Below are 23,687 nucleotides of genomic sequence, written 5' to 3'. Positions count from 1 at the left end.
CAGATGTGCCAAGTAGTCAAATGTAATCATTACATGGTGTATACATGCAATGAAATGCCATACTGTACTCCAAAAATATGCACGATTACTACATGTCAATTAAAAATAAAAATATAAAGTAACTAAAAACAAAGCAAATAAATATGAATTATCATTGTGATAATGTGGAGAAATTGGAGCCCTGATACTGTGTACTATTGGTGGGAATATAAAATGACCAGTCTGTGAAAAAAAAAAAACTTGGCAGTTTCTCAAAGTCTTAATCACAGAGTTATCAAATGACATGGAAACTTCATTCCTCGGTATACACATCCAAGAGAAATGAAAACATACAATTTATACAAAGCCTTGAATATGACTGTTCATAGCAACATTATCACAGTAGCCAAAAATGCTAACAAACTGAATCTCATCACTGATGTATGAATAAGCACAATGCGATATATCCATACAATGGAATACTATTCAGCAATACAAAAATCTTATACATGCTACAACCTGGATGAACCCTGAAAATATTACACTAAGTGAAAGAAGCCAGTCGTGGAAGACCACAAAATGTATGATCTCATTTATATGAATAGTTCACAACAGGCAAATCTATAGACCTAAAGTATTAGTGGTTGTCTAGGGCTGGGAAGGAAGGCAAGAGAAATGAGGAGTGATGGACATGTCCTGAGACCAGAATGTGGCGATGGTTGCAAACTCTGTGAACAGACCAAAACCCTCTGAATGATACATTTGAAAGGGTGACTACATGGCATAGGAACTATATGTCAGTACAGTTATATAAAATGATGGTTGTGATCCAATGAGTTGGTTTCACCTCTCCAGATGGACCACAGCACAGCCGAAAACTGTCTTGGAGTAGGCTGCCCACTCCTGTCCCCCTGTCCCGACCTCCTCATGAGAATCACACCTGCCCTGGAGAGTGAGGGAGACTTCAGTCTCTGGGTGGAGGGGCTCAGCGTGTGGGAGAGGGATGAAAGCCACCTGTGCCACCACACCCATCACCTTGCTCTACAGTTAACAAATCTCCACTGGATTTGCAGCAGCCCACGTCTGCCTAAAACACTCCATTTCTCAGCCTTCCTAACAGTTGTGGTGGCCAATGAGAACAGAAACCCTTGATGAGATTTCTGGGAGAGATTTTTAATCTCCAAATTTAAAAGTTGTGCTAAAATGTATATAACAAAAAACGATCATCTAAACCATTTTTTAAGTGTACATTTCAGGGGTATTAAATACACTCATAATGTTGTGTCAACACCACTACCATCTCTAGAACTTTTCATCTTGTAAAAAAAAAAAAAAAACTTTGTACCCACTTTCCGTTCCCTTCCGTACCCCGCCCCTGCACTCACTCTTCCACTGTCTGCCTCTATGGTTTGACTACTCCATGTAAGTGGGGTCATGCAGCATTTGTCTATGACTGACTTATCTCACTTAGTATGTTGTCCTCAGTGTTTATCCACAGTGCAGCACATTGCAGAATTTTCTTCCTTTTTAAGGTTGAGTGATATTCCATTGTAGGAATACACCATATTTTGTCTATCCAAACGTTGATGGACACTTGGGGTTCATGAACCTTCTAGCTGTTGAGGCTAATTCTGCTGTGAACATGGATGTTGAAATATCTTTTTGAGAGTCTGCTTTCAATGCCATTGGGTATATACCCTGAAGTGGAATTACTGGATCATATGGTAATTCCACTTTTAAATTTTTGAGGAACTGCTGTACAATGACCACACCATTTCACACTCCCTCCCACAGTGCACAATGGTTCCAGTTTCTGCATATGCTCCCCAACACCTGTTAGTTATTTTTAAATACTATCCTTCCTAACTAGTGAGTCTGGGAGAGATTCTTGAGTGTAAAGAAGTGACTCTGAGATTGGGTTCTCCCTTTTGTCCCTATTTTTACTTCCTGCCTTGACTTTGAACATGATGGCTTATATTCAGAAGCCATCTTGTGACCTTGTGGTGGAATTTGCATAAAGCTGATGAAGGAAAGGTCAGAGGAGACTGGGTCCCAGTCACCTTGGTGGTCCACTTTTTAATTTTTATGTGACTGAATCCCTGATTGGCTTCAGGACTAAGTTGAGCCTCTGGTGTTAGCAACCTACAAAATTTCTAAACAACGTATCACCCTAATGACCCAAAGCTCCTCTCTGTTGCATAGGAGCTGAAGCTAAAATCTCCCAGAAATTGCAGCTCTTCTCCCACCCAGGCCTCCTGGTATCCCCTGCCTTCTGGAAAACTTCTCCCAAAGCCCTATTTCCAAGGGAAACTGAAGCATCACATATATTTGATTTTAATTATCCTCAGTAGCTGGTCACATCTCAGCACAGGGATGCACTAGGAAGACATGATCTTGGTCTCCACTAGGATGGTCTCCAAGATGCCTACAAACAAAATGAAGCAGTCAAAGTGATTGAATAGGGACACAAAGTAGGTCTGTACATCTGTACAGGAGCTGCATCTTCAGGAGCATTTTCAGGAGGCTGTACATCTTCAGGAGCATCTCTGCAAGAAAAAGGGCCAGTAGAGCCCTATTGACTGTGTCTGGCAGTTTCAGGAGAGAAGTGGGATCCAAGCAGGGTTGAGAGGGGAGCAGAGAGGGAAGAAAATAAAGAAAAGAAAGAAAGAAAACATCTGGAGAAAAAAGACCCAGCACTCTCTCCCTCCCTTGATGTCTCCCATCCACTCCTTCCAGAACAATTAGGGCCAATCCTATAGGAAAGGGATATCTAATTAAATCATAATAAACATTTATTGAGCATCTACTGTGCATCAAAGACTCTGCATGCATTATCCTGTTTATCCTGTTTACCTTTCACAGTAATTCCGTGAGACTTGGAATTATTATCATCAAGCTGATTTTCTAGATGAGGAAGGATGTTCAGAGACCAGTAATCTGCTCAAGCCAACCAGCCAAAAGTGGAAGTCAAGCTGTTCAAGTCTGATCTTTTAACCACCCACCAGACTAATTGCCTCCCAGGATTCTGAAGTGCAGCTCTCTACTCAGGAAAGATGCTGCACGGTGGACCCCCTTCTAGTGGTCCAGAACGGGGTGATGGGTCCTAACCAGCTTTTGGTGACAGTTCCTTGGGTTCAGTTGTTATTTTCCTCTTGCCCATCTTTTTGTTCATCTCATCTCATGTGTTCTGGGTGAGGCCACCTGGAGGCTGTAGTAAGGCCTGATGAATTCAAAATCCACTCTGGGAAGTTGGCAGCTGAGTGTCTCAGAGAGTTAAACAAGCTGCAGCTTGTGTCTTTGTCACCCAGGCCCAACAGTGACTGTGAGGGCAGGCAGATGGTATGGGCCTGGTGAGGTGAGCCATGTCTGTTTATAACAGGGTTGTGTATTTGACTGTGTGACCTGCGAGATGCCAAACCTTGGTGGCTCCAGCAGCACACCTGCCAAGAGCCATGGTCATTGGCAGATTTCCCATCAACCTTTTCCCTGTAATTATCTCAGGACACAGTGCTGAGTTAGCAAGAGTCAACTGGGACAGAGCCAGGGGCTGTCACTCACCTTGCACTTCTGTGAGCCAGCGAGGCTGATTGTAATGTTCTGAAGCAATGGTGAGTATATTGAGGAACAGCAGGAAGATCACAAGCCAGTAGAAGACATTAGACTTGACTGCAGCACGGCACTTTCTTCTGCAGAACCAATTCCATCTGAGACAGTAGTGACTAGAAAGGGGCCAAGGAGAGAAGGATGGGGCTGGCTGTGAAATGCAGATTTCTGTCACTGTAAAGCATACCACAGTGGCTTCTGTTCACTCTTAACTGGTGTAGTCTCACTAGAGTAGAAGAGCCTGGTGGCAAGGAGACAAGATCTCCATCGAGTTCCTGGGCTCACTGCTTAGTTGTGAGACCCTGAAAATGCCCTTGAACTTCTCTAAGCTTTGGTTTCTCATCTGTGAGATGGGGACAGGGCCAACCCCACAGTGCTGTTGTGGGCATGGATAGAATGCCATGTAAGGCATCTAGACCAAAGCTGAGGTGCTCCATAAATCAAAGTGACTTTGTTTTCTAAAAATGGCATTAATAGAAACAGTATTGTAAATATCAAGAGGAACTGGTAATAGTGGTGGTGATAGTGATAGAACTAATCATGGTTACCAATTCCATCTTAAGTGCTTCTCAAGACTTCTCTGCAATTCTTTAAATAACTCTGCAAAGCAGGCATTATTCTCCTATTGTAGACGAGAAAATTATGGGCCATGGAATTTGAGCAGGTTGATCAGTGTTCTAGGAGTGAGAGCCAGGCTTGGCTTTCTCCCCAGCCTGGTATCATGGCCCTTACTTTATGCAGCCTTACCATTCAGAGCAAGGATTATCTGCATCAGAGGCTCTTGGCTTTTATGGAGGCATGGAATCTTGTGGGAATCTGATGAATATTTAGATCCTCTGTGAAAAGTGGACACACACCTCATGCACCCACATTTACATAAAAATTCATGAATCACGTGGATCCCTTGAATTTTACCTATTGTCTATATAGTGTTCGTTCCCAGTCTCTTGATTAGGGATCTTTGTCAGTGATTCTCAAATCTCACTATACTTAGGATTACCTGGGGAAGTTTAAAAAACATGTGACACCCCTAGTTCTCAGACCCCAACAACAAACCACTTGAATTTGATTTTCTGGGGGCTGGTTATTTTAGAATAGCACCCAAACACCACTGGCACTTTTACAAGTTCTCCAGTTGGTTCTAATATGTAACTATGATTGAGAAGTGTGTATGAAGTTGGATGGTCCCAGAGACACTTTTCCATATATGATTCTGTGACGGAGGGGTTTACAACCTGTTCTTAGTTTCATCCTCTTTTTCTTTTTTTTCTTAATTTTTTTTTAATTGTACACAAATGGGATACATACTGTTTCTTTGCACATGAAGTAAAGGCATACCATTTGTGTAGTCATACTTTTACATAGGATAATAGTGTTTGATTCATTCTGTTATTTTTTCCTCCCCCCCCCACTCCTCCCACCCCTCTTTTCTCTCTCTATACGGTTCCTCTTTCCTCCATTCTTACCTCCTTTCCACCCCCCACTATGTGTCATCATTCACTGATCAGGGAGATCATTCCTCCTTTGGTTTTTTGAGGTTGGCTTATCTCACTTAGCATGATATTCCCCAATTTCATCCATTTGCTTGCAAATGCCATTATTTTATTATTCTTTATGGCAGAGTAATATTCCATTGTATGTATATGTATGTGTGTGTGTGTATATATATATATATATATATATATATATATATATATATATATATATATATAAAATCACAGTTTCTTTATCCATTCATCAATTGAAGGGCATCTAGGTTGGTTCCACAATCTGGCTATTGTGAATTGAGCAGCTATGAACATTGATGTGGCTGTATCTCTGAGGTATGCTGATTTTAAGTCCTTTGGGTATAGGCCAAGGAGTGGGATAGCTGGGTCAAATGGTGGTTCCATTCCAAGTTTTCTAAGGAATCTCCACCCTGCTTTCCAGAGTGGCTGCACTAATTTGCAGCCCCACCAGCAATGTATGAGTGTACCTTTTTCCCCACATCCTCGTCAACACCTGTTGTTGCTTGTATTCTTGATAGGTGCCATTCTAAATCGGGTAAGATGGAATCTCAGGGTAGTTTTGATTTGCATTTCTCTTATTACTAGACATGTTGAACATTTTTTCATATATCTGTTGATTGTTTGTGACTCTTCTGTGAAATGTCTGTTCATTTCCTTAGCCCATTTGTTGATTGGGTTATTTGTATTCTTGGAGTAGAGTTTTTTGAGTTCTTTATATATTCTGGAAATTAGTGTCCTATCTGAAGTATGAGTGGCAAATTTTCTCCCACTATGTAGGCTCTCTCTTCACATTGCTGATAGTTTCCTTTGCTGAGAGAAAGCTGTTTAGTTTGAATCTATCCCAGTTATTGATTCTTGCTTTTATTTCTTGTGCTATGGTAGTCCTGTTGAGGAAGAAATTAAAGAAACCCTTAGAAGATTGAAAGATCTCCCGTGTTCTTGGATAGGCAGAATTAATATTGTCAAAATGGTCATACTACCAAAAGTGCTATACAGATTCAATGCAATCCCAATTAAAATCCCAATGACTTACCTTACAGAAATAGAGCAAGCAATCAGAAATTCATCTGGAAAAATAAGAAACCCAGAATAGCTAAAGCAATCCTTAGCAGGAAAAGTGAAGCAGGGGGTATCACAATACCAGAACTTCAACTGTACTATAAAGCAATAGTAACAAAAATGGCATGGTATTGGTACCAAAATAGACAGGTAGATCAATGGTACAGAATAGAGGACATGGGCACAAACCCAAATAAATACAATTTTCTCATACTAGATAAAGGTGCCAAAAATATGCAATGGAGAAAAGATAGCCTATTCAACAAATGGTGCTGGGAAAATTGGAAATCCATATGCAGCAGAATGAAACTAACCCCTATCTCTCACTGTGCACAAAACTCAACTCAAAATGGATCAAGGACCTTGGAATCAGGCCAGAGACCCTGCATATTATAGAAGAAAAAGTAGGTCCAAATCTTTAATATATTGGCTTAGGATCAGTTTCATCCTCTTCATTCTCTGAAAACACATAGCTACATGGCTTATGCAGTAGATAATGTAGTTATTAAGTGCCTACACTGCGCCCAGGAGTGCAGGATGGGATGCTGAAGACATGTTAGGAGGGAGACTGCAGAGAGCCATGCTGAGGGCTTTTCAGAAAACCAAATGTCCAACTGACACAACTACACTGTCGACTTCTTCAGGGATGGTATGAGGAATGCTCTTCCAGTTGTCTGGGTTGGAGGTGATGAACACAGAAGCTTTATTGAGGGAAAAGATACTGAGTTGACAGTAGTGTTGAAAGCAGTACCAACAGGTGAGGGAGGGAAGAATTAACCAGAGTGGTTGAATGCCATCTCTAGTGAGCAGCCAGCCTGGCAGGTAAGGAGGCACTTACCTCCTACACTAGAGAGAAGAAACACCTTGAGAAAATTAGCCTCCAGTGCACTTTGGGATGCTTGCAACCTCTAGACCAACCACCTTGGATATGAGTGAGGATATAGAGAGGGACAAAGGTATGGGACAATGAGTCCCAGGCAATCAGAGTGAAGGGTGAATTTCACTGTAATTTGCAAGATTTTGATACTGAGAAGTGCTAGCATTCCAGGGCACACTTCTGCTTCTTTTTGCAATTGTGATTACTAATACTATAGAGAAATGTAAATTTTGGGGACCAAGTCATATTTGATAGTAAATAACTTATATTTGCAAAGACTATATTTTAAATAGACACAATCTCATAATATAAAACTCAGAGATTATTGTTATTCAGAGTCCAAACCAATCAAGGTTGCTTTCTTTTACAGTATGTAGAAACTAACTTGGTGTCAGTTTAATACTAGAAACTTGACCAAGTCCCACTTTTCTCTAGTTTGTGGGTAGCAGCTGTGGGGCATTATTAGGTCAGACTTCTCACGTGGATCTGGAACTGCTTTGCCCCAGTTCCATTAAATCACGCTGCTCCTGTGTAGAGCTGTTCAGGAGAGTGATGTGGATTAGGGCTGGGGTGGGGGTGGGGTAATTACTATCCAGAGAACGTATTTAAAGATAATTATATACCTCCCTCTCTTCAAACTATAGCTTTGCTTGACAACTGGTTTCCTGGCAACACTTCTTACTGTATAATAAATGTAATGGTTTATTAAATGTGTAAATTTATTTGTGTGTTTACATATGCATGAAGGATATAGAAATTAAATGATAAAATAGGGAGGAGAAATTTGCCTGCTATTCATGTTCCTTTTGCATTAACTGCAAGTCATTTAGTTGAGAAATAGAAGCTCCCTATGTAGACATAGGAGAAAAGGATGGATGAGAACATGTTGAAGCTCCCTCTCTAGACATCCATACTGTTGCACTCTGCTCCCTCGACCCTGGCTTACCTTGCCTTCTCCCAGTACTGGGCCTCACTCCTGCTCTCCAGCCACATAGAATACTCTCCCAGGGCTTCTACCTGCTGTCTCCATCCTCTAGGCCCTGCCCATCCTTTAAGGCTCAACTTGAGACTTAGCTTCTCATGATGAACTTCCTAGTCTTCCCAGCCTTGGCACCCCTGTAGTACTTGTCTGCCTCACTCACTTATGCAAGAAATGTTTATTAACCACTTGCTATAAATTAGATACTCAATAGTTAATACAGTAGACATAGTCTGCAGGGGACAGAGTAGTAAGTGTGAAGGCAACATAGCATGCCACATGCTGGGGACTCTGTAAACATGCCATCAGAGGACATAAAGTACATCCTAGCCAGCCATGGAGAAGCGAAGAGAAGTTTTCCAGAGTTATAACTTGCCTTGACCTTGTATCATCAGTTAACTTTTATTTGTGTGGTTCTTGCCTATGCAATGAGATTATAAGACCCATAAGGGGAGGGGACTGTGCCTTACACTTTGTTTCAGACACCTAATCTTAATACAGTCTTTCCCACATAGAGGGACATTCAGCAGACAGACCACATGAGCTGAAAAGACAAACAACATAGATCTACTAATTCCCTGAGGAAGACAAGGCTTAAGATCACTGAGCCCCTGTGACTCAGGGAACAGGGTGGAGCGAGGAGAGTTCAATGCTCCAAAAACAGTTTCTCAGCATGTAATTGCTGACAGCCATCTAGAAGAGCAGATGACATGAAAATAATGACTATGTCAGGCTCTCTCTAGTGGCCAGAGTAAGTTCCCATCTTTTCTTTATCAAGAAGGAGAATGGACAGCAGAGGAAATCATTAATTTGAATTCTTCTATGAACTAATAACTTCAAAATGGACAGAGATTGGGCAAATTTGGGTTTGTGCCTTGTTGCTTATGGCACGGCAGAAGTACAGGGAACCCTGGAGACAGGGCAACACAGTCCTCAATGTTAGAAACCCATGAGGTTCACTTCAGAATTCTGCAGAGTTGAGGTCCAGAACTCCAACAGGTCATCTGAGGCACACCACCAGGTTGCAAAAGACTGAATCATATGATTGTTCCAGATCTGTTTGCATCCTTTGCTGAACTGTAAGCCCCGCATGTTGCTCATCCTTTATTTATCTAGTTCCTTTCAGTGGAAACCTGGATTACCAAGGGAATACCCTAGTATTGCCTTAATATGATAAGTCTGCTAATTTGCCAAATTTTTCCTAAAGGCCCAGTTCTAATAATTGAAATGCAAATCAAAACTACCCTAAGATTCCATCTCACCCCAATTAGAATGGCGATTATCAAGAACACAAGCAACAATAGGTGTTGATGAGGATGTGGAGAAAAAGGTACACTCATACATGGCTGGTAGGGTTGCAAATTAGTGCAGCCACTCTGGAAAGCAGTGTAGAGATTCCTCAGAGAGCTTGGAATGGAACCACCATTTGATCCAGCTATCCCACTCCTTGGCCTATACCCAAAGGACTTAAAATCAGCATACTACAGAGATACAGCCACATCAATGTTCATAGCTGCTCAATTCACAATAGCCAGATTGTGGAACCAACCTAGATGCCCTTCAATTGATGAATGAATAAAGAAACTGTGGCGTATATATATACAATGGAATATTACTCTGCCATAAAGAATGATAAAATTATGGCATTTGCAGGCAAATGGATGAAATTGGAGAATATCATGCTAAGTGAGATAAGTCAATGTCAAGAAAGCAAAGGATGAATGATCTCGCTGATAAGTGGATGATGACACATAATGGGGGGTGGGAGGAGTTAGTATTAGGGTTAGAGTTAGGGTTAGGAGAGTGGCAAGAATGGAGGAAGGAAGGACTGTATAGAGGGAAAAGAGGGGTGGGAGGGGTGGGCGGAAGGGAAAAAGTAACAGAATGAATCAAGCATTACCCTATGTAAACTTATGATTGCACAAATGGTATGCCTTTACTCCATGTACAAACTGAGAAACAACATGTACCCCATTTGTTTACAACAAAAAAAATTCTTTTAAATAAACCTTGACTTTGTAAACTTTGTATCATTCAGTCTTGCATTTGGACCAGGTCAGTTTGAAGCTCAGTTCTATGTTACTGCTAAACTCTTCCACCTAACCACTGAAGACCCTGATAATTTTGGAGGCATTTCCAATCTATTGCAATCCTCTGATATTCCCCAACTGGACACCAACAAGAGGCTTCAGAACCTAAATTAGGTGACTGCCCATTGATATCTCCTCAGAACTTCTAGGAGCAGCAGCCACCCACAACATGTGTCTATTGTGTACTTGAAATGTGGCCAGTTCAAATGGAGAAGTGCAGAAATGTAAAATACACACTGGATTTCAAAGGCTTAGTACAAAAAAGAAGGAATGCAAACTTTCTCAGTACAAATGTTGAATTAATTACATGTTGAAATAATAATGATTTAGATACACTCTTGTTTTAAACAAAAGATATTAAGACTAATTTCTCCTATTTCTTCATACTTTTTAAACATGGCTATTACAAAAACATTTTTAAACCTCCTATGGTCTTGCCTTATCACTTCTCTAGCACACTCCACTTCATAATCAGGATACAATAAACTGTGTGGATACAGGGTTTAGTATTTCTGGGCAGACCTGACCAGCAGGATGGCACAGAGACTTCTGATGTGGAGCTCCTGCATCAGAACTCATGTGGCCATATGAGAGCTGTGTGACCCTGTGCCTGTTTAAGCCTCAGGGTCCTTGTCTGCAGGCAGGCTTAATGACTGTACCAAGTCACCAGTAATAGGCCAGTTGGGAATATGGAGTCCTTTCTCTGCATTTCGCTTGTGTTGAGAGTGTGGTCACAGAGGGAGAAATCCTTCAGGAATCAGGGCCCACTGGCTGGTACAAAGCCAACTGAGCAAAGCCTCAAAGTAGAGCATACATTTATTAACAAATCTCAACCCTGAATTAGTTGCTTGGTCTGATCCATGAGTCTCTTCTTGAAAACCCTAAGTGCAGGGGGAAGCATTACCCCTTAGAAAAACAGTTCTTGTCCTACCTCTCAACTGGCAGTGGTTATCTTGGGCCAACCAAAATGGTAACTGAAGACTAAGCTGGTGGGCAGAAGGAAGGAATCACAGTATGTATCTCACTCACCTACACTTCGATTTGGAGATCTGGTGTCTGAAAGAGACAAGGGAAAAATTACCAAAGGACATACACTCACTTTTTTCCAAGAGAAGAGGAACACTCAGGGATGCTTTGCAGGGCCCTGGTGACTCACTCAGTTAAGTTTGGAATACTTCAAGCCAGGTGTGATGAGCTCAGTTCCATGCAGAGGATATTCAACAATCACAGAGGAGTTTGGTGCCCCAGATAACTCTATATGGACACTGGAAGGATGAGTGGTGTGAATTATAATTTGAAAGAAAGAACACTATTTGTGGTATTTGAATGTGGAGACTGAGGGCTGACCCAGATGACACTTAGTATTGTCCTCTAAGTACAGGTGATCCTCCCTGGAAAAGTAGAGTACGATGTACTCAGATCATCATGATCTGCCCAATAAGTTCCATGAGGAAAGGTTAGGAAGAGCTACCCCTTGAGAAAAGTGACAGAGGACAGGAAGCCCTCTCCTGCACATGGGAGAACACTCCCCCAACCCCAGCAGAAAAATCACAGGCAGGACATGTCAGCACAGACCTCACCACTGTTTGCCAGAAGACCTGCCAAGCCGGGTTATAAAGTGAAGACCAGAAAATGAGCCAGCTTGAGGTGGACAGGCTGGTATGAACCTGTTCAACAGCTGTAAGACCATATGTGAATAGCCATGACTTCTGAGGATAAATCCAGAATATTGATAGTCATGTGCAGCCCTGAAGACTGGGGGAATTTGGACAGAAGCACAGTGATGGCTCTGTGATGGTTACCTAAGAGAGAGATAGTAAATAAGAAACATAAAGTAGAGAAGATGGACTGGTGGTGGTCGTGAGAGAGAGAGAGAGAGAGAGAAAGAGAGAAGGAGAGGGAGAGCGCGGAAAAGAGAGAGAGAGCGAGACAGACAGACAGAGCGAGCGAGAGAGAAAGAGGGAGAGAGAGAGATGAGGGAAGGACAGTGTAGAGAGAGAAACATGAGGGAAGGACAGTGTAGACATTTAAGGCCAAAACTTTGAAGGCACATGTCAGCTTAGCTTGATGCTAAGAGAAGGGAGTGAACAACAGAAAACTGTACGTGAACTTACACTCAGATGGACAAGCAGAAAGATGGTACACATGAAAGACAAAGAGATGGAGGCAGTGGTAGGAGACAAGGAGCAATCATGTGGGATAAAACAGGAGAAGAGAGTCTGGGAAGCTATTGCTTTAAGTTGGTGCTGTCCAGCCTGTCACACAGTGAGCTGTGTCACATAGCAAGAAAACACCAACCCCTCTTGTTACTTTTTATTAAAAAAATTAAACCAGAAGATGTGACAGGTGGCAAAGTCATTGTGCATGAGATAATTATATCTCTGGGGCACTAAGAATCAGAGCCAAGTGAATTTACTACTCAGAACCATTAGCTAATAACATTTTCTCACCCCAAATTCTGCTTGCTAAGACTGGAGGGTTTAATCACATGTTAACAAATGTACAGAAGGGGGACGAGGAGCCAAGGGCAGGATTTTCATTTAGAGCCACATTTTAATGTGGGAAAGAAATGTTATCCAGCTGTTAATAGGGTGATGGGGAATCCAGGGCACTATTGTCTCCATGCTGAGCTTGAGATCTTCAGCATTTTTCCCAGGCTTGATTTTGGGCAGCTGCCTGTCCTTGCTATTAAATAAGAGTCAGAGAGGATGGCCATGACCTTCAGTCTTAAGACTCTGTTTCCCAATCTGACCCTGGCTTCCCTGCAGAAGGGTCTCTGAGGTATCTCTGGCATGTGTGCAAATGCAGACCACTTGCCCTCCCTATAAGTCTCCTCTTCACTTTTAGTCCAACTGAATCACAAGCAAAAGTGAGATCTTAAGAGCTATCATATGGGGAAACCTACATCTGAATGTCCACATCTCCCAAGGAAATGACCCTGGGACATGGACTTAGGGGAGGATCAGGGATGGGGTGACTATTTGTAATGTGGTCCCAGTTCATGCACATTTATTGACTATGGGTCCCTTCCTGGTTTCCTGGTGTACTTAGAACAAGAGGGGGTAGAATTGGATTTTTTTGCACACTTAGTTCCAAGTCCTGATGTAGATGCCTGGACACCAACTTGAATATTGGCTTTCTTCTTATTGTTTCTTTCAGGGGGTTGTGAGCATAATTTTAGGGCCTGTGATTCCCAACATTTGCCCTTTTTAAAGACTGGCACATCAGTAGAAATGCTAAGCCCCGGGTTACACATGCACCTGTGCTGAGGAAGGGGAGGGTACTGCTCAAGGGGCATTTGTCTGGACATGAAGGAAAACTTCAGCTCTTGGAGAGCCAGACTTAGAACTCTTTGAAAGTCTAAGGGACTTGATTACTCTGTACTCCCTGTGTTCAGAGGACAGTTAAACATAGAACCTCAGTTCATGAAAACAGAGGGATACCACTGCTTGGCAGTATTCTCCCTCCTGGGTGATAGCCATGTGTTGGGTGTTTCAACAGCTGCTTTCTTTGTGTGGGTAACTGAGCTAGGGGCTGTGGGTGCCCTGGAATCTCTGTGCCACTCCACACACTGGGATGGTTTGCCTGTAGAAAATGCTGCCTCTTACTGTCTCCCCAGGTTCCAAACAGTCCTCTGAACAGTAGAGGACTCCAGTTTCTCCAAACTCCAATGGGATAGGTGATGTGCTTAGAAGACTTCTTGGTATCTCCATCTTTAATAGTCTAATGAGGAGTGTCGCTGGCTCTTTGCGGTACAAAATCCATGGATATTTGTCACCGCTTGCAGCAACAACTTGGGTGGTGGACTGGAAACTGAGCTACTTCTATCTTTCTCTTTAGTGCACTGCTTTCTTGCTTGTTTATAGAGGATAGAGGAAATGAGGCTTACTTGCTTTGAGAGGAGAGAGAGAGAGACTTTGCTTATCAGAGAAAAAGAGACTTTGCTTAAGAGAGACTTTGAGAGAAGCACAGGCTTTGCTTAGAGCTTAGAGGAAGAGAGACTTGCTACGCCTCACTTAAGGTCTGCTGCTTCTTACTGGTGCATCCTGTATCTTGTGAACTAAGGGTGCGTCTACCTAAGGTGCTTTAGTGATGCGTCTCAGTTCTCTGCTCTGCGATCTGCCTTCTGCTGCTTTCTGCTAGCTGCTGTTTCTATCTGCTAGCTGCTGTGCTTCTTCTTCCTGCTAATGGCTTCTCTGCCCTTCTTTCATGCTAGCTGCTGCTGTGTGTTTTCTTCTAGCTGCTGCTGCGTGTGTCTTGCTGCTTCCGTGTGTCTCGTTCTGCTTACGCTTATATCACTCCAGGAGGTGGAGAGCAGGGCCACGCCTCTTATGCAAAGATTAGCAAGACGCTAGATGTCCGAGCAGGCACAATTAGGAGTGCTTGAGAACACATGCGCATACATTGTGTGCGTGGATGATAAATCACCTGAGTGTGCTTATGTCAATTAACCTCCTTGCTACCGATGTGATCAGGCGCCGCGCCATCAACATGGCACAGCCCCCAACAAGGAGTATCTCCCCGCTCAGGTTTTCAGTGCATTTGTGAAGAACAAAGAGGTAGAGGAAGTCACTAACTTACACATGAGACCAATACTCCACTGGATAGAAACTGTAGTCCGTTCAATCCAAGATACTTGCTCTGTTCAGGCCTCCAAGAAAAACCTTTTGGAGACCATGATTTTCTTCTCTGGTTTTGAGGCTCAAGATTAGAGACAAATCCCAAACATTTTCTCTCAACCCACCTCTGAGCTTGGTCACTCAATTTGCATTTGTCATTATTTGGCAAATATTTGAACTTCTCAGGAGCTATTTATATTTCCAGATTCTCTCACTTTCTTTGAATAATGAGCACCATATGTTTACTACCTGCTGTGTGAAATACTATTTCCCTGAATTGTCCCCAATTTGCCATTAACTTAAGTCAGATGGCACATACACGTCATCCACATGGATAGAACTCTGACTCAGCCTCCTTAACTCCACAACTTTGTCACCAGCACAGCTATTATTACTATAAGGTGCACACCTTGGACCTTATGCCGAGCATTGCTTCAAATACTGGATGCTGAATTCAGTAACACCACATCTCCTTTCTCCTGCCCTTTCACACCAACCTGTCTTTGCCCCATTGTTCAACCTCTTCCAAGGCTTCCAGGCTGATGTCAGACTTCTTGTGTTCAGCTTCACATCCATATCACCCTCAAGGCAAGGCCAGTCCCACACTGCCTGGCCTTCAGCTGAGTCTGAGTGGCTAAACTCCCAACCTGGTTCACCCCTCTCTGTCTCTAGTGTTTGTAGGCTACCAAGTCTGCCAAAAATACGTGGAATTGTTCTGTGAAGCCAACTCTGTATTGATGTTTGTCTTCACCATGACTTTGGTGCGACTCAGTAATGTCTTAGTGATCCCTCCACAACTCACAAGTTTGAATCTTCTACACTGTCCTTAGGTCCTACAACACATAACCCCCACTCTGTGATGAGATGGTGGAGACTATTTGGTGGAGACCCCCTCACCAACCCTCTTCATCAGAGCCTGTTTCTGATTCTATAATCTTTATAGAACCTCAGGCTCTCAGGGCTAGAAGGAATCTTTGCTGCCACATGGACCTCTGGTGTGTAATTTATCATCTGTGGAACTTTATTCATGTGAGATTTTTCAGGGAACACCAACTTGTCAGAGAAATGAAAGCAGACCCTGCAAAATGATGAAGTCAGCCCTTTACTTTCTATCACAGCCTCTTTTTTTTACTCTCTTGTCTTCCTCTCTTCCTTTCATGGCCTCACTTCTTGAGTGGGTGCCCCATGCTGGCACATTTCTGCCCTTCCTTCCCTGAGACCAACTCCCATCATCAGTGCACCCTCAAACCCTGTAGAGCAGAGCTCCTGGACACCTTGACCACTCTGACCACCCACCTCTCTTTGCATCTCCACATTAGGACCCTGGCCTGACCCACCATCTCCTGGCCCCTGTGTAGCCATTATGATCACTTCATTGGACTCGCTCTTTCCTGTTATTTTCCTAACACTGAAGTGAACATTCAAGAATGAAGAACTAAGTCAATTAACCTCCCCACCCCAAAACCACATTCCTAAAATCCTTCAATGACTTTTCACACTCTTGTGACAAAGACCAAACTCATTAAGGGTTCTACTAGGCCCTGCCCTATCCCCTGCCTTGTCCACACTTCTTGTCCTCTTCTGTCTTCTCACATAGGCCATGGCCATGCCCCAGGACCTGGGAACATGCCTCTGTTGGAACAGTCCTTACCCTTTATGTTCACCCTTGCGTTCTCAACTTAAATTTTTATTGAAAAAGTTTTTCTTATCCTTCTACTCTAAATCAAGCCCATCTGTTATTGAACCTGCCTTTCTTTTCCTTCTTAATATCCCAATTTAGAACCACCCATTTATTTAGTGTCCTTTATACACTAGATTGTCAGTTCCAGTGAGGTGGCATCAATATTTTCTGTGGCTACAGATCACCATTGCCCAGCATTATGCTGTACACACTGTCAGGTAAAGGTTCGCATAGACAGCTCAAATACAAATAGGTCCTCAAATTCCTCCCCCATCGGCTCCCAGGCCAATGCTGTTGCCTGTTCTAATGCAAAAATGCCCATTTTGTTTTCTTCTTCCTATTCTGTTGCTCAAGGTTCAGCCTTGGCCTCCTGCTTTCTACTCCTTTGTGAACCCCTGTCCTATAACCTCACTGCTAGCTTTACACTAATAACCTCAAATGTGTGCCTCTAGCTCTGCTCAGGAACTAGGCACACATCCTGCTGTCTATGTGATACCTGCAGATCTTTTTGGCCCAGGCTCCTGCTCCAAATTTTATTTCAGCCTCATTATGTTTTCTTTTCAAACTCTGATAGCTCCATTCTCTTTTCCTCCCTTGCTCACTGGTCCCTCCCCACCAAAGTATCATCTCACAGTTCTTTTCTCTGTCCATTTGTCCCCACAGTGTCTGTCTTTACTCAGCCTTCTCTCCACATAGAATTCCTCATCCTGACCTCATCTAATTACAGGAGACTTAGCTTTAAAAATGCTGGGCTGTCTCTATCTCTACAGCCTTCTGCCACTCTCATATCATTTCTTCCAGAGTCTTACCCCAATACTGTGGTGGGATGGGAGGGGAGGCAGAGAGATGGGAAAAGACCATAATCTATTAAGTGCATATTTTAATTCTGGCACTGTGCTTGGGTATTTTGTATTCGCAGAGTAGATGCCTTAATGTGAACATGCATAGGAAGAGCAGCAACCATTTCTACAGAGCTCTTGAAGACTGCCGAGTGCATCCTCCAAGGATGTGACAGGCTAGAGATTGCCAGCCTCCCTCTCTGGGGGATAACAATGTTCTCCTTCAACAGAGCCTCACATGCTCTGTACATGAAATGTACTGTCAAATGACTTCCTGGTGTCAGCTTCCTGGTTTCTCCTGGTCTGCTACCTGGGCCATGCCCAAAACCCAGAGTTGCAGGGTCCTTGATCATCTAAACTTTCTCTTGATGTCCAGATAACAAAGATCTGGACACCAAACCCTTTCTCTAGGGTTGCTATCTGGGGCCCACTTCAAAAGACCCAAGTGCTCTTTTTTGTATGATTCCAAAAGGAGAGAAAAGGGAAAAGGCTTGGACTGCTGCTTAAAGTGCATAATTAGCATCTTACCAATATGTTCACTGAGATCAAAGTGAGTTCCTGCAAGTTGAAGATGGCAGCACAAACTGCTTCAATCATGCATTTCCAAGCCATTCTGGGACAGCACATTCAGAACACATTTCATGCCCAATATGAAGGTCTGCTTGCGGGAGAGCCCTTGTAGCTAGTATCACCAATGTTGAGGAAGGAATTGGGATGGCTGAGGACATCAATTCCCCAATGTGTTATGGAAATCCATTGGTCAAAATGCTACAGAAAACTCACTTGAATTGCAGTGCCTGCTTGGAACCAATTGCCATATACCAAAGGCAAAGATGCATCCAAGTGAAACTAGGCCTGAGGACAAAGTGAGTTCCTGCAAGACAAAGTACAAACTTCTTCAGTTCTGCATTTCCTGGCTTTTCTAGAAGCAGCAGCATTGGGCATGGGATTACTACTTAATCTAGAGGGAAAAACTTCAAGGCATCACGACATTCAGGCAGTGGTATGGATATTGCTAGCAGCTTTTATCCTGGTTTTCTGTAACCATGAGAGCAGACAGCAGAGGGTAAACTTTTTAGGTCAGAAAAGTTGGGAGTAAAACTGGGTCTCAGGGAGTTGTGGTTGATAAAGCATTACAATCACCAAAGAGATGCTAAACCATTTACTCAGACAATAGGAGAGATGGCTTGAGGACATCTCAGGAATTGGGGACACCAAAGCCAACTCAGGCTCAAAGTGTATCCAGGTAAAAATTCCTTTGAGAAGTGAGCATGGAGGCACCCTGCTGACACAGGATTCTGAGGAAGTGGTTTTCCATGCTCAGTATAGCCGGCATGCAAATGCAACAGTAGCCATGGTCCCCAGACACTTGGCTACTGCTGAGATGGTGGCCTATCTTAGTTTAAACCATGGCGTTCTGGTTCCAACCATGGGGTTCTGGTTCTGCAGGAATGCATGATGCTGGTGTTAGGCAGTCATGTATGCTTCCACCAAGATTTAGAAATTAAGGACCCAGCAGTTCAAAGAATTACAAGATTAGAATCCCTATAAGTAGGCCCTGACAGGGTAATGTGAGAAGCTATGAGACAGAAACTTAAGCTGCCATGGAGACCCCTGGGCTTAAGAGATGCCAATAACTGTGAATCAATGTTGCTCGCTGGGGATAGAGCGAGGCTATGGGAGAGGCCATGGGACAAGGCTACCCAGGTCCTTCAAAGCCCACTGTGCAAAACCATGTATCCCAGATGCTGTACACAGAGGTACAAGACTTGTTGGCTCAGCTGGGTTTTAGTTTTGATTTTGACCCATTTCTTCTGTGTGCCTTTTGAAATGGAAATATTTACTGTGCCACTGTATATTGGAGATATGTGTATGTGTGTTTGTGCATACATATATATATATATATGTATGCACAAACACACATACACACACATGTTGATTTGGATTTTTACAAGGACTCACAACCAAGAGTTTGACTTCAGACTCAAAGGAGACTTTTCACTTGAAGTTTTGGGCAATGATAGCATTGTTAAGATTAGGGAGACTCTTAGAGATGCAGTGAGTGTATTATGCATGGTGAAATGGACATAACCTTTTGGGGACCAAGTGTGGCATGTGATGGTTTAGAGATTAGGTGTTCCTCAAAAGCTCATGTGAGCTAATGCAGAAATGTTCAGAGGCAAAAGTTTTTGATTATTTGAGTATAGTGACCTAATCAATCAATCAATAAATCCTTTGGGTGGGTTAATAATTAGAAAGGACTACTGTATTAGGTTGTAATTGTGGGAAGGTGGGGCATGGCTGGAAGATGGAGGTCACTAGTGGCATGTCCTTGGAGAAAATAATTTTCTCATTTGCTCTTTCTTACTCTCTGCTTTGTGGCTGCATAAGGTGAGCAGCTTTCCTTCAAAATGACCTTGTGCCGTGGTCTTCTTCTTTACCTCAGGCCTAGAGCAATGGGGCTGGTGCCCATGGACTGACACCTCGGAAACATAAGGTACTCTGCATCATCTTGGGCCCAGAGCAATGCAGTCAGCCACACATGGACAGAGATCTCTGAGAAGTGTGATGCTAGGCAACAGGCAGAACATTGCATACCCTCAATATAGTTTAGAGAGATGGATATGCATGTTTTAGTTAGGAGAAAAGGGTATTCTTCCCAAACAAAACATATTTTACCTGAAGTACTATCAAAGAGTCAGGCACTGTTACTGGCTCAAGAATCCTGTGGGACAGTTCCAGGGCCATTCTAATGGGTTTCTAAATTGATAGTATGGTGGGAAACTATTGAGAGAAAATCAGCGAGAGCTACTTGGGGGCAACTGATGGTGGTTTCACTCTGGACGGATATAGTCATGTCAAACAGAATCCGTACAGATAGTATTTGGAGTCATGGAGAACGACTGCCTAAATAACCAGAAGGAAAGCAGCCTCAGAATAAAACTCTGAAGCAGTGTGGCAGGTGTGGGATAACAAGCAGCAGAGTCCTGAGGACAGCTAAGCTCAGACCAGCAGTGGAAAGTGGGGGTGCGGTGACCTTCCTTTGACCACCCTGCTCCGCCCCACGTCCATTCTCCGTCACGCGTTCCAGCCCGACGTCACAAGGGCTAAACTCAAAGGTGCACATTTGGTCTCCAGAGGAGCTGGTGTCTAGGCTGAGCTCCTCTGGTCATCTGACTAGTGTCCGATCAGACGAACAGAATGGGCACCTTTTTTAGTAAACGAGGTCGCGGGCCATCAGGCCACTATCTGCCTGTGCCGCGATGCTTCCAGTTCTAGCAGGGATCATCCTGCTGCTCCTGCCTCTACTATCTGGCCTGCGTGCAGGAACGCCCACCAAGATCCCCGACCTCTCGTGCCTCACGCAGTTGGCTGCCAAAGAGGCCCTCTCCTGCAGGCAGTGTGCTCCAGTGTGGGGATCCTGCAGCCGGTGCCCTGGGGAGTCCTCCCACAAAAAGCCAGTGTTATCATCTAGGGACTCGCGGATGTTTGTACCCTCGAGTACCGTAAGGATCCCTCCTCCTGCTAGGCGCAGACCAGTCCTCCCGCCTTCATTTGCTCAGCAGTTCCACCAGGCTGAAGAGCCCATGACACCAGCTCATTTCCCTGTAGTTCCTTCGGAGGAAATAGAGCTCAGGGCCCAAGAACAACTTGAAGAAGGCGTGGTCCACCAAGAGGAGAAGGGGGAAGTGGAGGAGGAGGATGAGCAGAAGGAGGAGCAGGAGGAGGGCGAGAGCGGTGATCCACAAGACAGATGGGAGGAGCTGGAAACCGGTGCTCTGAGCAGAGGGGAAGCAACCCCAGCAGATCCTGTGGAGACTCAGGGAGACATCAGTGCCCTGGGGCCCAATCCTGGGCCCCCGGAGGGAAACACCATTCCAGAGAGGGCCCAGGTGTTTCCCCAGAACTTGTCTTGTGGGACCCCTGCCACCTGCAGCACCCAGTGCCCTGCGCAAGGAGTCCTGACCCTGGTTAAAGCTGAGGCAGAGGCAGACCTGAGTTGCTCCTCAGTGCCAGAAAAATGGGCCAAGGAGAGCCTAGAGGAACTCCATCGGCCCATCTCTCAAGGCTTCCAGACATCCAGCAAGGGAATTCAGGGCCAAAAACCTTCCTGTGGTCCACCCCAGAGTTGTCCTCCACAAAGGGCTGCTCCCTGGAGGCCCAAGAAAAGAAAACAATCCATGCCGGTGGCCCTGCCATTCTTGATCCCCTGGCATGAAGATGGGCTGCCCCCACCTGCTGAGCGGCCACTTCTGGGTCTTCAAGAGAGCTCAGACACTCTGCTGAGGGAGGTTCAGGGTGCAAAAAGGAAGAAATTGGAGGACAATGCAGAGGTCTCCCAAGCATCCAGCATGGGAGTTCAGGTTCTTACGACTTCCTGTGGTTCACCGCAGAACGCACAAAGGGCTGATACCTGGAGGTCCAAGAAAAGAAAACAACCCATGCTGACGGCGCTGCCATTGTTGGTGCCCACCTGCAGCCCCTGCCTGGAATGCACACTCAGCGACCTCACCCAATGACCCCTCCCAGATGCCCAATATTCCTCCCAGCAATCAGATGGAATTCCAACTTGCTGGACCCCTGAACCTATCGTTCCCTCTACCGTCCCCTGTGCCAAATAAAGATGAGGGGCCAATCCCAAGTCAATTCCTCTGCCTCTTCCCACTAACCCTCCTTCTCCTCTGAAGTCCAATACCAAGGTGGGAGTTGCTCCTAATGAGTTTCACCAACCTACACTCTCCCAATTCCCACCTCCCGACACCTCACATCCAGGTCCCTTTCCCCTCCAAACCTACCTTCTGCAGATTGACATCCCCAATCCCCATGTGTATTGATTCTCCTCCTCCTCCTCCTCCTCCTCCTCCTCCTATTCTTCCTCTTCTTTCTCCCAATGTCCCTTCTCCTTTGGCTACTCCTCCTCTTCCTATTTCCTTCCCAAGCCCTACTCTCATCCCTTCTGACTGCAACCTTGCTAGAATTTAACTGCTACAACCATCTCTACCACCACCCTAGCCAAGTCATCAGCTCACCTTACCCGGCATCCTACTATGCAGCCTGAGGATCTTGAGATGGACACTACGCCCTCTTCTATGGCAGTGATTTTTCCATCTTCTCCTGCTTCCTGTGACAGCTCCTGCCCACACCGCAAGGTCCATGGCCCTAGGCAGCACAGGCAGCCAGCTAAGGGAACTATTTCCACTGGCCCCCCCCAGTACCTCAGGTCACCCATCCCAACCCCAATCTGTTGTCCCACAACTCACCCCTCAGTCTGCATCTAGGAGCCTTAAGCAGAGACTCTCTTAATGCTTCTCATGCTGCCAGTTGTGAACCATTCACTGGCCTCCACCTCGGCACACAGGACCTCTGCACCTTCAACCTCCAAGGCTGCCAGCAAAGAACCCATGGATACCACCCCTCTTTCATGGACTGTATTCTTCTAGTCACCTCCTGCCTGCCAAGCTCTCATACTGACTCAGTTTGGTAAGCATGGCAGACATGTTGACAGCTATTTCTATATTGTAGGCCTGGTGGCACATATTTCATGTTCTTATTTCTCCCAGTGCTACTTTGGAGTTGAAATGTGCTTTGCAAATGTTGGTTTTTGACATAACAGCTGGATATATAATCACCAATGAAGCGTACACACACACACACACACACACACACACACACATACACATGGGTATGCCACAGTATTTGACTCTAAATTTCAGAAGTAAGCAAACTTGAAAAATTTCTCAGACCATAAACTTTACTATAAGCTTTAAAATAGATTATTTCTCTTTAATATTTATGCCTGTAGCACTTTTCGTCACATGATCAATTATAGAATTTTCAATATGATACATACATTCAGACCCCTATATCAACCGCTTTTTCAAATATCTCTTAATATTCCTAATTACAATAATAATAATTCTTGTTACATCAAACAATCTATTTCAATTATTTATTGGATGAGAAGGAGTTGGAATTATATCTTTCCTCTTAATCGACTGATGATATGGACGAACTGACGCTAACACAGCAGCCCTGCTGGCTATCCTATATAATCGAATTGGGGACACTGGATTTGTCCTAACCATAGCATGATTTATACTTAACTCAAACTCCTGAGAACTTCAACAACTCTTTATAATAGAAATCCCCCTTCTACCCCTCATAGGCCTCCTCTTAGCAGCAACAGGAAAATCAGCCCAGTTTGGACTCCATCCCTGACTCCCCTCAGCAATAGAAGGACCTACTCCAGTGTCAGCTCTACTCCACTCTAGTACTATAGGTGATGCTGGACTTAAACCAAGCATGGAGGATGCAAAATATTTTCTTAGGACAACTCTCAAACCTGTGCTATACATTGGAGAAATGTTAGTTTCCTGAATTTAGGAATGTTCCAGGGTTATGAGAATGTGTTTTCCTGGACAATTCACAGAGTAAAGGCATTCTGGTGTTCAG

At 44.1% G+C, this 23,687-nt stretch overlaps 1 protein-coding gene and 1 pseudogene across 2 annotated transcripts in view; one reads left to right on the top strand and one right to left on the bottom strand.

Annotated features, from left to right (window-relative positions):
• Positions 1–20,361, bottom strand: part of LOC306662202 (voltage-dependent L-type calcium channel subunit alpha-1C-like) — a 143,267-nt pseudogene extending 122,906 nt beyond the window's left edge. The window contains exons 1-5 of the transcript XR_013766653.1: positions 20,244–20,361; positions 19,676–19,805; positions 11,125–11,151; positions 3,538–3,698; positions 2,302–2,564 (exon numbers count right to left, since the gene is read on the bottom strand). The product of XR_013766653.1 is annotated as a voltage-dependent L-type calcium channel subunit alpha-1C-like (transcript). The remainder of the gene's footprint in view (positions 1–2,301; positions 2,565–3,537; positions 3,699–11,124; positions 11,152–19,675; positions 19,806–20,243) is intronic.
• LOC306662201 (putative UPF0607 protein ENSP00000381514) lies at positions 12,969–21,754 on the top strand (the record flags this gene model as incomplete). The annotated part of the gene is made up of 2 exons (XM_079141746.1): positions 12,969–13,828; positions 14,610–21,754. The coding sequence occupies exon 2, from the start codon at positions 20,498–20,500 to the stop codon at positions 21,752–21,754; it is 1,257 nt and encodes a 418-aa protein (XP_078997872.1). The 5' UTR covers positions 12,969–13,828; positions 14,610–20,497.
• Between the last annotated feature and the right edge of the window lie 1,933 nt (positions 21,755–23,687).

This window comes from Sciurus vulgaris (genome assembly GCF_902686455.1).
Source record: "Sciurus vulgaris genome assembly, chromosome: 5".
NCBI lineage: Eukaryota > Metazoa > Chordata > Mammalia > Rodentia > Sciuridae > Sciurus > Sciurus vulgaris.
This window is presented reverse-complemented; position numbering and strand designations above follow the sequence as displayed.